Source organism: Onychomys torridus, chromosome 19 (assembly GCF_903995425.1).
Source record: "Onychomys torridus chromosome 19, mOncTor1.1, whole genome shotgun sequence".
Classification (NCBI taxonomy): domain Eukaryota; kingdom Metazoa; phylum Chordata; class Mammalia; order Rodentia; family Cricetidae; genus Onychomys; species Onychomys torridus.
Genome location: NC_050461.1, coordinates 59067096 through 59083552, shown reverse-complemented (window position 1 = coordinate 59083552; position 16457 = coordinate 59067096). Strand labels below are relative to the sequence as shown.

General features: G+C 46.1%; 1 protein-coding gene across 2 annotated transcripts in view; it reads right to left on the bottom strand.

Annotated features, from left to right (window-relative positions):
* Rps6ka2 (ribosomal protein S6 kinase A2) overlaps positions 1-16457 on the bottom strand; it is a 279066-nt gene that overhangs the window by 136610 nt on the left and 125999 nt on the right. Inside the window, exon 1 of one of the 2 annotated variants that reach the window (XM_036168886.1) lies at positions 2589-2919. The exons of the other annotated variant lie outside the window; for it this stretch is intronic. Within the exon in view, the coding sequence (XP_036024779.1) occupies positions 2589-2687 (99 nt within the window). The 5' untranslated portion in view covers positions 2688-2919. Of the gene's footprint in view, positions 1-2588; positions 2920-16457 lie in introns of those variants that run through there. 2 annotated transcript variants of the gene reach the window in all.

The following is a 16457-nucleotide window of genomic DNA, read 5'->3' as shown; positions in this document are numbered from 1 at the left end:
GCCCACCTAAGGCTATGCAAAGCTGTCAGCTTCCCTTCAGGAGTCTCTGGAGCATATCTGCCTGAACAGCCCACCTGGCAAATCACTCAGGTCAACGTCAATACAAGACAAAAATATTAAATGAACTTTATTTTAAGCTGAAATTCACATATTTCCACATATGATTAGGAAACTTGGTCTCCACAGCACAGGTTTATCAAGCACTGTGTTCTAAAAGTAAAATTAATTTTAAAGCAAATATTGTGATTTAAAAAAAAAAGATAATACTGCTTCAAACCTGAATTTGCTGTTAATTTACTGTTTATATATCATTGGACTTTGAGTTGCAAAAACCAAGTCTTTCAGTTTTTCTGTGTATCCTAAAAGCAGTTTTCATAGAAGAATGAAGAGTTTCCTTTTTGTACAGAGAATTCCCTTTTTCATTGGTCCCAATAAGTAAATGCACAACAATGCAATACTTTATGTACCATCTCTCAACAGCAAAGTACTGACAGGCCTTCCTGCTAAGTCTGACATTTTTGATGGGTTCTTTTGGCCCATAAGTAGTTGCCTATATACAGAGGAATGGGAAGGTACCTGGAGAAACGTGACACTGTCTGAGACTTACTAGATGAACACACAGAACCAGCTACATAATATGTTCCCAGGTAAGAGAAGTGCCCTGAGGCCAGACACCTGAGTCTGACATTATTTGGGATCTGCACTGTCCAGAAACAACCTGAACTCACCACAGGTCCTTAACAAGCATCTACAGGAGGATGGGTGAGCTTTGAAAAGACCCTTCATTATCAGGTCTTTCCCCTGTGCAGCAGAACATGCTACGTGGATTTTCAAACATCAAACGGCAGAAAACTGAGGAGGGCATTTGTAAAGTGCACATCTGTGCATCCTAACTAGTCTGCTTTAGCACCCAGCACGGCATCAGGCACATACACAGAGGGCATTCGACTTGCTTCTCCATTCACAGGTTTGGCAGTAAGCACCTTCACTGACTGAGCGCTCTCTCTGCCCAACTTTCTCACCCCTTTGACCTTCTGCATATCTACAGGTTTGTGTAGGGGTCTAAAAAAAAAATCTTTCTTTTATTGTCGCCAACATGAACACACCTTGTGTTTAGTGTATTTTGGAGGCCTTTCTATAGCCCAGTTCAGTACTATTTGCTGAATCAGCACACATGCTTCTAGAACACTCAGGGCCCTCCAAGTACTCTGTAGATGGCACATAGAGTTTGCTCGCAGGATGTAAAGGCAAAAGCAAAAACCCAGGACAAGGGACAGCACGATGAACTTGGCATTGTGATGAAACACGAGATAAAAACATATCTGATAGGAAGGTAAATACTTCTGTAATTTTTGTTCTTGTTGGCTAGATTTTGCAGAACCCTAGAAAAGTGAACACTTGCTTAATTTCTCTCCTCATTAAGTTTAAAGAGTCCTCCTCCTTACCAGATCAATAATTGTATTTGTCCAAAATTATCATTTTGCTCTCTGAGAGACACTCTAGCCCCTTCAATTCTGAGCTGGAATTTAGCAAAAGAAACTTTTCAACAAGCGATTCCCTGACTCTTTCAATATTATCCCTGGGCTTTACTGAAAGATACCTGGATCATCACAGAGCCCTTTACCCGAGGGTAACACACTAAGGCTGAGACGGAGCAATCCAAAATGAAATCTGTGAAATTGTTCCTAATGGAACACACACACACACACACACACACACACACACACACACACACACACAGTGGGCCAGCCCTGAAGGAGGGGCATCAGTGTTCCACAAAACCTCTAGGTCAGTTGCCTGCCTTTCTTCACACACTTCACTTAAGCAGGTCAGGTTCTGCCATCTATGGACTCAGCAATGTGGTCTGAACACTGGGATGAGGATAGAGCTTAGTTGTTGAAATGAAAAACACCGTTAGAACCACAGACGACAGGTTATGGACACCCACAGAAGAAAAGATGAGGGACCTGCAAAGGTCAAGATTTTCTGGCGTCCTTCATGTTTCAGAGCCAATCTATCTCAAAGCTAAGGCTGCAGGCAATTGCGTCAGGCACTCCACCTCAGAGAGCCGGAGTGCACGGAACCCTCCTCACTTGCTTTGGTTAGGTCTACACTGATCTCAAATACCCTGATCATCCACACAGAACCAGACCCAAGACAGCACAGGCAGGCGCCGGAGACTACAGAACTTGGGACTTTCGTGGAGCCTCCCAGAAAACCCCCACAGCACGGGTAACCCAGCCACACGGACCGCACCCCTCCTCCTCTAAAGCCTTTGGGGGGTGACCCTGTATCCTGTGCACATAGGAGCACTAGAGAAAAATTCACTGGAGTAGACTTTAGTCTCAGCAAGCACTCGCTCTGTGCAGTTGTTATGAAGTGCCAACAACATTTGGAGCCGATTTGATAGATTTTAACGACAACTGGACCAGTTTTCAAATAACTTCCTATGCCACGCTCGGGTCTGGGGTGATGATGCACAGGACTGTGAGAAGGGCTCCGGTGGCCAAACGCCCTCCGGGCTCCACATGCCCAATCGAGGTGTGGCGGGGACCCGCATCCTGCGCGCTCCCGGGGAGGGCCTTTACCTCGAGGCGACTCAGACTGGAGCTCTTGGAGCGCGACTTCTTGCGCAGGTACACGGAGAAGAACCTGCGCACCGTGAACTTCTTCATGCTTAGCTCCATCGCCCCGCGCCCAGCTGCCAGGAGCCGCAGGGCCGGCGGGCGCGCATCCCTGGCGCATCCCAGGCCGGGCAGCGCGCGGGCGGGCACGCGCGCCGGGGAGCCCGACGCGGTGGCCCTGGGCGCGGATGCGGGCTGCAAGCACAAAGGGCAGGCCGCGCGGGCCACCGGGCCGGGCCCCAGGATCACTCCCGCGGCACCTTCGCCTCCGGCCAGGAGTACCAGCTCCTGGCAGTCTGCCCCGCCCATAGACTACGCCCAGCGCCGTTCCGACCAAACAGAGAATGCTGCCGCGCCACGCCTACACGCCCACCCACCAATCAGCGTCCGCGGCTGGCGCTCTTTCTCCTTCAGCCCTATAACCCACTGTGGACAACCCCACCCTCACCCCGCCCACCACCATCACCTCCAATCAGCGCAAGCTGTCCTGCCCAGGGGCGTCGTCCCCCTCACCGCCTCCAATCAGCGCCCGCTGCCCACTCCTCCTTCTCCTACTACTCCAGCCCTCGAAGAACCGTACAGTGCGGTGTCACCCCGCCTACCTCCCCGCCCACTGCCACGGCCGCCAATCAGCGCCCACGCCCGCTGTATGCCTAATCAGCCGCTCCTGGTCGAGGCGCGCGGCTCTGGTCCTCTCCCCCCCGCCTCATCTGTCTGAGCTGTTGTGGGTCTCGTCTGAACACTCCTCTCCTCTTGGACCCCACAGTCTGGTATCATGTATTTCTTCGTAGAACAAAACTTTAACGACTAAAGACCAGGCGAGCTAGAATCTAGACCAAGCGCTCAGGCTCCCAGGTCACTCTTCCAGCTGGTCCCTGCAGCCCCTTCTCTGGGAGCCATTGGAAGAAGACCCCGCCTGCATCTCAGTGTCAGCTGCCTTCCTCCTGCTCTCGGTGAGGACGCCTCACGTGGTCGGGGCCAGCAGCTGAGAACAAAGACTCGCATCCGCTCTCTGTGACCTCCGGCTCCATTTATAGACAATTATCCACACAGATGACTTATCAGGGCCAGCAGCAGGAACATCCTGAGTCCCAATCTGAGGGAGCAATCAGAGCCTACTTTAACCGAAGTCCAAATGATCTTCCTAGACACCCAAAAAGAAAGGCTGAGCTTAATAAAGTCCTGCACCCTGTGGCAGAGTGAAAGCGAACAGGACAAACACAGAGCAGCAGGCCTGGGCGGGGGTCCTAGGCTTTCTTCTAAGTACAGTTTCCCTTGGCCTGACTTCCATGTCTACAGCCACTGGGAAAAAGAGCAGAGTGTCCTCTGCACTAAGTGCAGCCCACTAGGCAGTTACTCAACACTTTCCCACTCAGACTGGTGGTGGTTGTAAGGGACACAGGAATCAGAAGACCCAACATGCCAGGCAGTCCACCATGTCATGGAAGACGCCATAGAATCTAATTACCTAGATTACGAGTTAAAAGTCAGTCCTATTAGAGAGGATTTGGGGGAGTGCGGTGTGACTGGTGTGTGCAGCACAAGAGAGTTTGCAGCTTCAGCAGAGGCAATAACCACTGGTAAAGACTTGAGCGCAGTAGCTCTTTGTGATGCCTGAGGATAAAACCAGGAGGGCAGGACAAGATCAGGTCCTCTCAGCAAGTCTTCTTGGTTGCCACCCCCAGGTACTTGGAATGTTTATTATATGACAGTGCCTGAGGCAGGGCCTGGTCCTTCCTTAAGAAGAGTGTATATGTGTCGGGTCGGGGTTGTACCTAGTCATAAACTACTATGGAAGATTGGCTTCTGGGACTCCTGAATCAGCAAGGCCTAGGAGAGCTTAGGGCAGAGACTTCAGGGCACATTAGTTCCTGGTGCCCCAGATCACTGCTGCTCTCACCCTGGAACTGATCTTGGTCTTTTTTCTATACATAGGAACCCCCTGAGCCATGCCAAAATGCCTCCAAGCCACTAGGTTCAAGAGTTCGCCACTTCTGAGAGTGCTAGCAATTTAATAAGAAAATCTGGACAGCCAGAAACTCTCCACCACACTGGAAATGAAGTTGAAAAGTAGGCAATGCAGCTACAATCCAAAGCTAGGGTCGAGGGCTGCAGCAACACCCAGGGGGAGCCATGAGTGTTCCACCGCAGCGGACCTGAGTTTGGGTTCACCTCAGTCAAGCTGGAAAGATACAAAGAAAGCAGGAGGGAGTGAAATTAACGATGATAACACACTGAGAGAAGGGCACAGTGATGGAGACTAACAGGGAAGGGGGGGACCGGGGTGGCCCCGTCAGTAAAGAAAAGCAGAAAGCAGTGGTCTAGCTCCAGCCACAGGGACAGGTAGAGGAGACACACGCCTAATGAGTGTAGGAAAGCCAAGAGAGCAGCGATGAGACTAAGGGGAGTAGGAATACGTGGAGGAGAAGGATACACTCACAGAGAGAACGAAAGTGAGGCAAAGCAGAGGAGGGGCTCGTCTGCCTCTGGATGCTGTCATGGTGTTAGAGCTGGGCAGCTTCTTTGAACCAGGAGGGACCCAGACATCATGCTAAGCACAACACAGCTAAAAAGTAGGAAACCTATGTTCTCTGATCATCCTGTTAAGCGGCCCCATCAACCAATTCTGGGGCCAAACTCCTTTGAGAACTATTTCATTAGAAAATAACAAATCTCTTTACTAAGTTTTCTGTGATTTTTTTTTTTCCAGCTGAAAGAACAGTATTTGATGCATTAAGTAAGACATTCATTCTTTACTTAATTGGTTTATCTCATGATATGTCTCATGATCAAATCTAAATTTTAATGAAAATTATTTAAAGGTGATTTTAATAGCTACAATACTTATACAATATTGTGATAGAAAATGTAATGGAGTTGTAATGAGTTTTAACAGTAGGACAGGAGAATCACTAATGTGAATTAACCCAGAAGCAGGACATGAAATGATCTCTCAGCCTTAGCACTGTGTTCTCTCTCTCTAGACAATCACAGACCGGGAAGAGCTATCAACATATGGGTTCCTTATGATTCCAGGGCCCACACCAACCTTAACCACAGTCTCAATGTGAGTACCCTCTGATTCTAGCAACAGACCAACTGAGGAAGACCAGCACACACCTGGTCCATTTGAAGGTAGGAAGAGCAAAGGGATCCAGAGCATGACTTTTCAGACTAGGTAAGGAGAGGAGGGTGGAGAAAGAAAGAAAGAGCATCCTGTGCAAAGGCCCCGGGGTGGAAGACACTGACACTTGCCTTGTTGTGTGACAATTGGAAGACCATGACAAACCAAGACCTTTCCCAAACAAAGGAGACAGTATAAGAAGCAGTGGATGGCACACATAAGAACACATCTTCATTTCGAACATCTCCCTGGCAATGGAGTACAGAGCAGAGAATTGGTGGAAAGCGGAAACCGCAGCAGACTTTCTTGGATCACCAGCCCCCAAATCATGACATGGAGACTTGTGAGTTATGAATGTGCAGCCTTAGTTAAGGCTTGTTTCTGGCTAGCTCTTTAAACTTAATTTAGCCTGTTTCTCTTCATCAATGTTTTGCCTCAGAGCTTTTGACCTTTCTCTCTTTCTGTATGTCCTGCTTCCTACTTCCTCTGTGTCTGGCTGGCAGCTTCCTCTCTTTCTCCCTCATTCTCCTCTCAAGCCTAGATTCCCCCTCCTACTTATTCGCTCTGCCTGCCAGTCCCACCTGTCCCTCTACCGCCTAACTATTGGCTGTTCAGCTTTTTAGTAGACCAATGAGGTGCCTTAGGTAGGCAAGGTGAAACAGCAACACATCTTTACATAATTAAACAAATGCAGCAGAAACAAATAGGACACACCTTTACATAAACAAATGTAACACACCTTTACATAGTTAATGTAATAGTCCACAACAGGAAACAGTTTCTGTAGAAGAGCTCTGTGACAACCAGGGGGGTGATGGTGTCTGGACAGATGGTAAGCTACAGTGGTCAAGGACATGGACAGGGACTTGTGGGGGCAGAGGACAGCTCCTGGACACATCCTCATTCCCAGGCTCCACTTTCATCTTTCTCCCCCAACTTCTTGGTGTCTTAGCTCAAAAGCAGTCACTTAGGATATGCATGGTAAATTCCCATGGCTTCCTGCAAAGCCACAGTTTCAATGTCACCTGTGTCTGATCTCGTGACAGTAATATGAAAAATAAAGACACCTGTGACTTCTGAGGGAGGAGAAAACAACTCTCAAACACAGGCAGGCATGTCACTTTGTTAAAGTTTGGGATCATTTTCACACTAAAATATCTCATTTCCTTAAAAAAAAAATACAGAAAATAATACCTATAATCAAGAACTGAGACAATTTAAAAATTACAGGGAAGATAAAATCCAAATTTAAATAAGACCCATGATCACAAAAACCAGTTGTAGTATAATAGACCAACTGCCGCTGGTGTGAACACTCAGGTGTTAGGAATTTATTTTTGTGGTTCCCTAATTGTTAATCAGTTCTCTCCTGCATACATTTGAATGTGACTTTGGAAGAGTGACGAGGAGGGAGTGATGGATGCTTCTAGGGCTGCAGCGTTGTTCATCCTGTCTCCGTTGGTTGCTGTGGTCCCCCCCCCCCCAGTCCCGAGCCTGGAGACAAGAGGAACGGTATCCAAGGATGCTATCACACAGTGTATCTGCTTGGTGGGGAAGCCCTGAGAGCATCCGAAGCCTACAGTTCAGCTGAGACACAAGAGGCAGCATCTGGGTTCACCATGACAAGGTCAAGTTGACTGGATGACTGAGGGAATGCTGAAGGGCCAGGGAGCATGGACCCAAAGACCATGCCATCTGCTGAGCATAGATGTTAGGTGCTGTGTGGGAAAGGAAAGAGGGCAGAGGGTCTCAAGGCAGAGAGCTCTGGACAGCTTCTGTGTGGTGGGTATTGTGTTCCCTGAAATATTGTGTGTTCCCCAAAATAAACATATCTGGGGTCAGAGAACAGACAGCCACTAGGACAAAGCCAAAAATGGTAGCTAGAAAATGGGAAGAGTAAGCCATAACTGAAGTTGGGCGGTGGTGGTACACACCTTTAATTCCAGCACTTGGGAGGCAGAGCCAGGTGGATCTCTGAGTTCAAGGCCACTTTAGAAACAGCTAAGCATGGTGACCCATGCCTTTAATCCCAGAAACCCAACCTTTAATCCCAGGGAGTGGGGGCAGAAAGAGAAAGGTATATAAGGCATGAGGACCAGGAACTAGAGGAGTAAAGCATGTAGTTAGTTAAGCATTTGGTTGGTTAAGCATTCAGGCTTTGGAGCAACACAGTTCAGCTGAGATTCATGTGGAGGAGGACTCAGAAGCTTCCAGCCTGAGGAAACAGAATCACCTGAGGAACTAGCAAGGTGAGATAGCTGTGGCTTGTTCTGTGTCTCTGATCTTCCAGCAATCACCCCAATAACTGGCCTTGGGTTTGAGTTTATTAATAAGAACCTTTAAGATTCATGCTACATGTCTGCACATAGTGACTTTGAGGAGCCCTCGAAGCTTGGCCAGAGCCCAACCTGGCAAACCTAGCTGTCAGCATCTTCAGCCTGTTTCTTTGTCCTGCCCTCCACCCTACCCCTAGACAGTTGATGCCTGTCCTCAAGCATCCTGAGCACACGCACCGCCATCCACACCACACTGGGAGCCAGGAATTCTGTGAAAGATACGGATGGTTCTGCACCCTTCTGAAGGGATGCCCCTACCTCCTTGTTCACAAAGCTCCCAACTCCTCGCCATACCAAGGCCCTTGGGCCTCCTGCATCCTGCCTACCACCCTGACCAATGCCAGACTCAAGACCTGGCTTGCTTCTTGGTTCCTGGATGTGTGGAGCTCAGGGCCCTTGTTTCTGGTAATAACTGGAGAAATAAGAAATAATCTCAAGATTTAATGGCCCAGCTAATCCCTCCTCCATCTGTGTGAAGTCACCGTTGACAAAAGCTGAAGCTGAAAACATAAAAGTTGTGCCCAACATGAACAATCACATTCTCTAGAACAGTGGTTCTCAACCTCCCTAATCTGTGACCCTTTAATACAGTTCATCATGTTGTGTTGACCCCCAACTATAAAATTATTTTTGTTGTTCCTTCATGACTGTAAATTGCTACTGTCATGAATTGTAATGTAAATATCTGATATGTAGGATATCTGATATGACCCCCCATGAAAAGGGTCATTCAACCCCCAAAGGGGTCACGACCCACAGGCTGGAAACAACTGCTCTAGAGAAAGCCAGGGAGTAAAGAATCCCTCAGACTTGGAACCAAGGAATACAAGTGTGCAGTCACTAACCCAAAATCACAAAGAAATCTATATCCGTCTGAGGCAGCAAACCCAGAATCAGATGTGTGATGACTCATCAGTGGGTGTCTGATGCTGACAACAAGATGACCAAATGTAATATGTTCAAGGAAATTAAAGCAAGATGTACAAACACGATTATAATAGGAGACCACAAACGTGACTAATCAGATACAAAACCTAGGGAGGAAAGGTAACATCCGACATGACTTAGATATGGCCAATGTAAGTGCGCTGCTCATCAGAGCAAGCCGACCTGCTTTATGAGTGAGCATCTGAAAAAAAAAAAAAAAGGTTCGTAATCTCGATTTCTACACACTCTTGAGATCATGTGACCCAACCTTTGCTGAAGCTCTCTGAGTTTAAGAACAGGGCCTTTGTGTGGTCTTTGCCAGGCCCTGCCACTAAGCCTGCCCACACCTGCTTCTCCACTCATCTTAAGAGGTTCCTCCAGATGGTCCACTGGACTTGCAAACGTTCTCAGGCCCCTCCCCTCCAACCTCTCTCACAAGTTACAGATCCAGTCAGAACTGGGTCCAACCTTCACCACCTCCAGCCATTCTGTCACCAAACTGACTGAGCCACCAGGTACACCCACAGCTCCCCGTGCCTTCTAAACAAAGGTCATTCTCCAGAGCATAGTTGACTCTCCCTGAAGGACATGGGCTCCGACCCCTGCGTGTTGACATCATCTGCAAAGATGAGCTGCCAGGACCCATGATGAGAAGGCTTGGCCTCTGCCTGGGCCATGCTTCCTGGCTTTCCACGTCTGCCTTCCATTCCACACATGCTGTTGGGTCCATGCTTGGTACCTTGTTTTGTCTGTTGGGTGACATTGCAGCTTCCCTGACCTTGCCTACATCTCATGCTAACACCAAACAACTAAGCAACCAGATAAGCATCAGGCTATTATATTGTACTCCTGTTATTTCCAGGGATTTACTTGCTATGAAGGGCTATGGTTTACATCATTGCTTTATCTCTGCAACATGTTAATCTAACAGACAAACAAACACAAAGAGCCCACTTCTGCAGTGAAGACACTGGGGCCTGGCAAGACCCGAGAAGGGCCATTAGTCAACTAAGAGAAAAGGGACTTTTTCTATCACCCCCTCAAGCCTGGGCATGAATTATAGAGGAACTGGGTGGGGGGTAGGAGGAGGTCAGGAAACAGGAAGCAGGTTGAAACTATAGCAGGAAGGATCCTGTAACTTGAAAGAGAGGGGGAAAGCTTTTCATAATAGAAAAGTCTAAGAAATCTGGAATGCGTTCAAAAGAAAATGTAAAATTCTTGCTAGATTTTTTTTTTTTTGCTAGAGATTTTCATCATTTAAAAATATTTCATAGGCATCAACAGCATAACACTAAGAACATCCATAAGGGACAGAGCAAACAGAAGCTCTGCAGGTCACGAATGGAGGGGGCTGGCACCCCTCCCCCTCCTCACATACACGCTATGGCCAGAGGATGAGGGAGGAAGTTCAGGACTAGGGGTGAGGTAGAGGGAAATTCTAAGACACACGACTGCAGACATTTGTAGGTTCAGCTTTTTTTGGAAATACACAGACAAGAACTAAAACGAGGAGAGCTCCTATTTCCTTGACCCTCAGCAGGTCCCGAGGTCTGGTGTGAACATCTGTCACATAGGCCAAAGGTTTCCCTAGAGCATCTGGAGACAGGACCAGGGGCCACACAGGGTCAGAGGTATGTTAGTCTATCCCAGAGGCCATGTCCCTAAATGCCAGCAGGTGAACCAGAAATAGGCTTATTCTGAAGGAAATTCCCCTGCCTGGCATAAGAACTAGATGCCAGCCTGAAGCCAAAGATCACAACACTTGTTTTTAAAGGTCCAGGTTGGGAATATGCAAAGCGTAGGCAAGATGACGTGTATGTGCTTGCTGGACATGTGTCCTTCAAGTACATCCCATAATATACACAAAACTCCAGGGCATGTGAGCTCACAGTCCTGAGCTGATAAACTCCCTGTGAGCATGAGTCAGTGGAGATGACAAGTATTTGAAATTTGTATTAGAATGCCATAAAATACGCTCAATTAATGCCTTTGGGGGAAAGGAAAGGACAGAATTCAAAGAATTATAAGGAAACTAGACATTGTAAAATGAGGAAACTAGATGCTGTAAAATCACCAAGCCGGTTTGTTAAAATAAGTAAAACTTAAAAAACTAAAAGTATAATAATTCATAAAACAACAAGAAAACAACCTAACAGATAAATATGTCAGTTTAGAACATAAAAAAAGTAAAACATCAGTTTAGGGAAAGTCCTAGAAAAGGCTGGTAAGGGAGAAGTTAGAGCTTGTCCAGACAGAGTGCGAGACAGGAATACGTGAGGGCTGAGAGACAGAGGAAGGCAGCCCTGCAAGACCGCAGCCCTGCAAGTCCGCAGCCCTGCAAGTCCGCAGCCCTCCGTGAGAGAGACTGAAAGAAAAGCCGAAAATGAGTCCAGAAGTAAGACTGCAGGTGAGAAAGCTTCAGAGCTGATGAAATCCACCCATGGTCTATTCCAAAGATCCGGTGACTCCAAGGGAGACTGACTAGTAGAAAGAACCTCACACCCAGACCCTGCATAGTAACAAAAGCAGATCTGGCCTAGGCAGCAGGAAACAAGACAGACTTGACAGCAGAGGAACTCTGAGTGAGGAACCAGTCACCATCTCAGAGACACTGCGAGCCAAAGAGATTGTAGCAATTTATATACTATGCTGAGAGAATCAACTGGAGAAACAACTCCACTCAAACTCTCCCTGCAAAAGAAACAATCTTCATGAGTAAGAAAGATTATTTGTGGGTTGGTAGAGCGCTTGCCTAGCTACGCCAGGCCCTGGGTTTGATCCTCAGCTAAAAAAACAAAAAAAGATTATTTGCTCAGAAACAACCTGAGGATGTGCGCAACCAATAAAATCTTAGGAGTAATGCTAAACACACAAAAACTGGATAAACAGAAATTAAAATATTGTATAATGTGTGCATTTAAATCAAGTCACAAAGTCCTGGTTTTAAAAATTTACACATATAGGGCTGGCAAGATTGCTCAGTGGACAGAGATACTTGCTGCCAAACCTGACAATCTACATCTGATCACCAGGCCTCATGAGAAAGGACTTCTGAAGGCTGTCTTTTGGCCTCTACACACTCGCCTTTGTGTGAGTATATACTCCCCCAACACACAAACACACTAATAAATAAATGTAATAAAAAAGTTTAATAGAACATACAGAAGGAGTGTGACTTGAGTTCAAGCCTTGTCTTTGTATTTCTCTGGAGATGAATAAAGAGATGAAATAATTTTAGGTGAAAGTACATTTGCTAAAGTTCCTATAGTAATTAATAAAAATATAAATCCAATGTAAAATTAAAAGCAATAAATAATTGCTTATAAGAGCAATAAAAACAGAAGTATAACATGAGAAAAATTCAAAAAAAAAAAAAAAGAAAAAGAAGAAGAAGAAGAAAATAAGACCCTTAAAGCCAGATAAGAAGGAAAGATGCCCTTGGGAGTGTCTGCCAGCATGGACCAGAGTGATCCTGCATTCTACTAGCCATTTCTCTGGATGGTGCATGGGAGGCAACCGGGAGAAATGAAGTCATAGTTCCCACTAGGACAAGAGTAGGCTACCTTACCATGTGCCATGATCTACTTCATCCCCTAAGCTTGTGTTCCTCAAACAGGATGCAGTGATGTGAGTCCAGCATCCCTCTGGCCCTCTGTGTCCCATCTGGACTTGAGGAGCAGGGCACAGTGCCCATGCAGCCCCATCACTGCTCCTGCAGTGGAGCAGCCCCTTGTTCCTTTATCCTGGAGGCTCCTGTCTCCTTCCACTATGCCCAAGCAATGCCAAACTGATTATTAGCTTGTAAACAACATAAGGCCAAGTTCTACATTTCACACTTTAAAAAGTAGGAGAAAAAAATAAAAGAAAGAAAGAAAAAAGAGAGAAAAAAGTAGGAGAAATATTCTACATTTCACATTTTAAAAAGCAGGAGAAATATTTTTAAAACAATAAAAATTACAATCAATATTAGTATGTCAGGTCCTCCATTTTAAAAGATAGACTGTCAAACTGGTTTAAAATAGAACAACTTAGCTATAGAGATATTGCTAAAGCAAGGCACATGGAAACTTTCAGACAGAAGAATGGAAAAAAGATATACCATTCAATTGGCAATAGAAGAGACAAGGAATTAGCCTTGCACAAAAGCCCTGATAGACAGAAGACAATCACTGCTCACTGATAAAGTCAGCCACAGGGCACAGCAATGGTTTGAATTTGCATGTACTAGGTAAAACAGCTTCAGATGATACTGCCAAACACTGAAACAAAAACCACCCAACAAACCCACTATCATTTGGAGAAACAGTTAACACTTCTCTCAGTAAATGAAAAAAAAAAAAAAAATCTAACAGAAAAAAATCACTGCATATTTGAGTAATTAAATCACACATTTAAGAAAGGTGATGTAGTGTGCATGTGCAGTACACAAGGTCCAGTTGAGTTATATATTCTTTTCCAGTGCACTTGTATTTTTAGAAGCCCACATTGTAATTTAGGCTACAAGGCATGTATCAATAAGCTATGTAGAAGATAATCTTACTAGTAATTGCTGCTGTAAGAACTGATTTTTCATACCACACTATAAAAATACTTTTAGCTTCACAATTAAAAATAACTCATATGATTCAAACTTTTTTCTAAGACAGGATGTCATGATGTATAATCCAAGCTGACCTGGACCTTGCTATGTAGTCCAAGCTGGCCTCAAACTCTCAACAATCCTCCTGCCTCAGTCCCACTGAGTTCTGGGGTTACAGACACGAGCCAAGACACTTAGCTATTATTGGCAATTTAAAAAGGTTTAATAACCTTGAATCAAATACTACTTTACAATAAAGGTTAAAGATTGCTTGTATTTAAGATATTAGAAACAGCTGGGTGGTGTTGTTGTGGAGACAGAGGCAGGCAGATCGCTGTGAGTTCAAGGCCAGCCTGGTCTACATAGCAAGTCCCAGGATAGACAGAGCTACACAGAGAAACCCTGTCTCAAAAGACAAAAACAAAACAAAACAAAAAAATATTAAAGGTGTACAATTAAGTTGGAATTGAAAGTACAATAGCATTAAATGCTTCAATTAGAAAGATGTTTGAAACTTAATAAATTAGACAATGACCTTAAAAAGAAAGAAAGAAAGAAAGAAAGAAAGAAAGAAAGAAAGAAAGAAAGAAAGAAAGAGGGAGTTCCAGAAGAATAGGCCCAGATGAGCAGAAGGAAGAAGTAATAAAACCAATAATAAAATAAGTGAAAAAACAAAAGTAAGATTAGACAATGCAAAGGTGTGCCTAACATCTGAGTTTTAACGAAAGCTTGTGGGATACTACAGGGAAGGATGGCCAACAGAGGCACACAGGGCAGAAAGTCAGGGGCTCGCCCTGCCATGTATCTACAGTTAGCACAAAGCTTATCTAAACAAGTCACACAGTGGCCCACAGGGAGAGGCCATGTGCCCACTGCAACCACACATTATCAAAATGCTATCACAGACACCTTGGAGCTTTTTCCAGATCAGTGTCCTGTGCTCCCTTCCTCTTTCAGGTTCTAACAAGGCTGATGATCCTGTGCGAGCTCCACGGAAATCACCAGATCCAGGCCTGGTGACCCATGCTTGGCTCTCCACGGAAATCACCAGATCCAGGCCTGGTGACCCATGCTGGTTCTCCATGGAAATCACCAGATCCAGGCCTGGGGACCCATGCTGGTTCTCCATGGAAATCACCAGATCCAGGCCTGGACACTGATGTTGGCTCTCCATGGAAATCACCAGATCCAGGCCTGGACACTGATGCTGGTTCTCCATGGAAATCACCAGATCCAGGCCTGGACACTGATGCTGGCTCTCCAGGCTTACCTCACTCCATTCTCCCCTTGCTCCCTGGGATTCCAACCATAGGGGCCTCTTTTGTTCCTTCCTCACTGTCTGCCAGGTACATACATCCTGCCACCCCCATGTGGCTCACATGGTACTTGCTCACTCACCCGAGAGGCACCAAATCCTCAAGACCTGCTCTCCAACATCAGTCCTTCAGAGATGCTCCCATCAGCCTCAGGCCTCGGCAGATGTTCCTCTGGTGGATTGAGGCCCTCCTGTGGAAATGCTTAGAACTCAGGCATGTGTATATACTTCTCGAGTGCTTCTATCCGACCCGAGACTCTGTGAGGGTATGGATTAGGTCTATCTTCCAAACCACCATACACAGTGCCTGACATCTGTCCTGACAACCAGAGAGACAGCCACCCTGCTTTCTGGACACGATGTACTTTTGATGCAAGACAGAGTTACAGAAAGGAAACAGACTTGGGGATGGCTTGGACAACCCTAGATCTCCCTCCCTTTCTCTTTTTAAGTCAATAACTAGCCTATCATCTTGATTAACCATGATGGTAACTTCAGGTTGTGAAGGACACACAGTAGGTACTTTTTTAAAAAGGAACTTTTCAGCAGGGAACAGACTCCACTATTGTGGTATATCTGGGGGCTCCATGCTGTATGATGGCTCTCAGCCCTAACACCATTTCTTTAACTCACTCTGTGACTGGGCTTCCATCCTGGAACACCTAGCTGGGATTCTGGAGAGTGTGCAGGAAGTTTCATACCCTGATCCTCTCACCGTCTGCAGAATGCAATTTAATCTCCCGTCTTCCTGGGAAAAGACCAGACTTGTGGTGCAAGCATGAAGGGGTACTGTGAGCAAATTCCAGTTTAGAACATTTTGAATAGCCTAAAAACATGAAAAAACCAACAGAAGTCAAGGTCTTAGGAATTTATCACCTCCACATAGTATCGACATAAGCAGTGCTACTATCGTTAAGTGTGTTATTCAAAAAGGTAAGTGGCAGTCGCAACCTCTGGTACCAGGAAATAAAACCTTATTTGGAAACAGGATATTGGCAAATAAGTCCAAGTGAAGATGAGGTTATAACTGGTGTAGAGTTGATCCTAAATGCAACATGACAGGTGTTTTCCTAGCTCAAGAGGGAGAGAGCAAAGGGGAGAGAGGGGAAGAGGAGAGAGAAAGAGGGGAGGGAAGGGCTGGAGTTACACACTTGGAAGAAGCTGAGGTGGGACGTGTCCCCTAGAGCCTTCAGAGGGAGCCGGCCTGAGCACTGTCTGTGTTCAGCCTTCTATAGAGAATAGATCTCTATTGTTCTAAGTGGCCCAGCTTGTGGAAGGTTGTCTTGGCAACCCTGGGAAACCGACAACATAAACTGCATTCTTTAAGGCTAACTATTGAACTTCACATCAGACAAAAACTTGACCTTAACAGCACAGAGAAGTATTCACCTTTCAGTTTACATGGCAGGAACAGTGGTCGCCAAGGCTGCCGATGGACAAGGGGACTGTCCTGCCATAGGACCAGGCTTCAGCTTCAGATTCCTCTGAGTCTTGCCCCCTAGAGGCAAGATGATGCAAAGGCATGCACTCCCGTCCATTGCCCGAAGCTCCT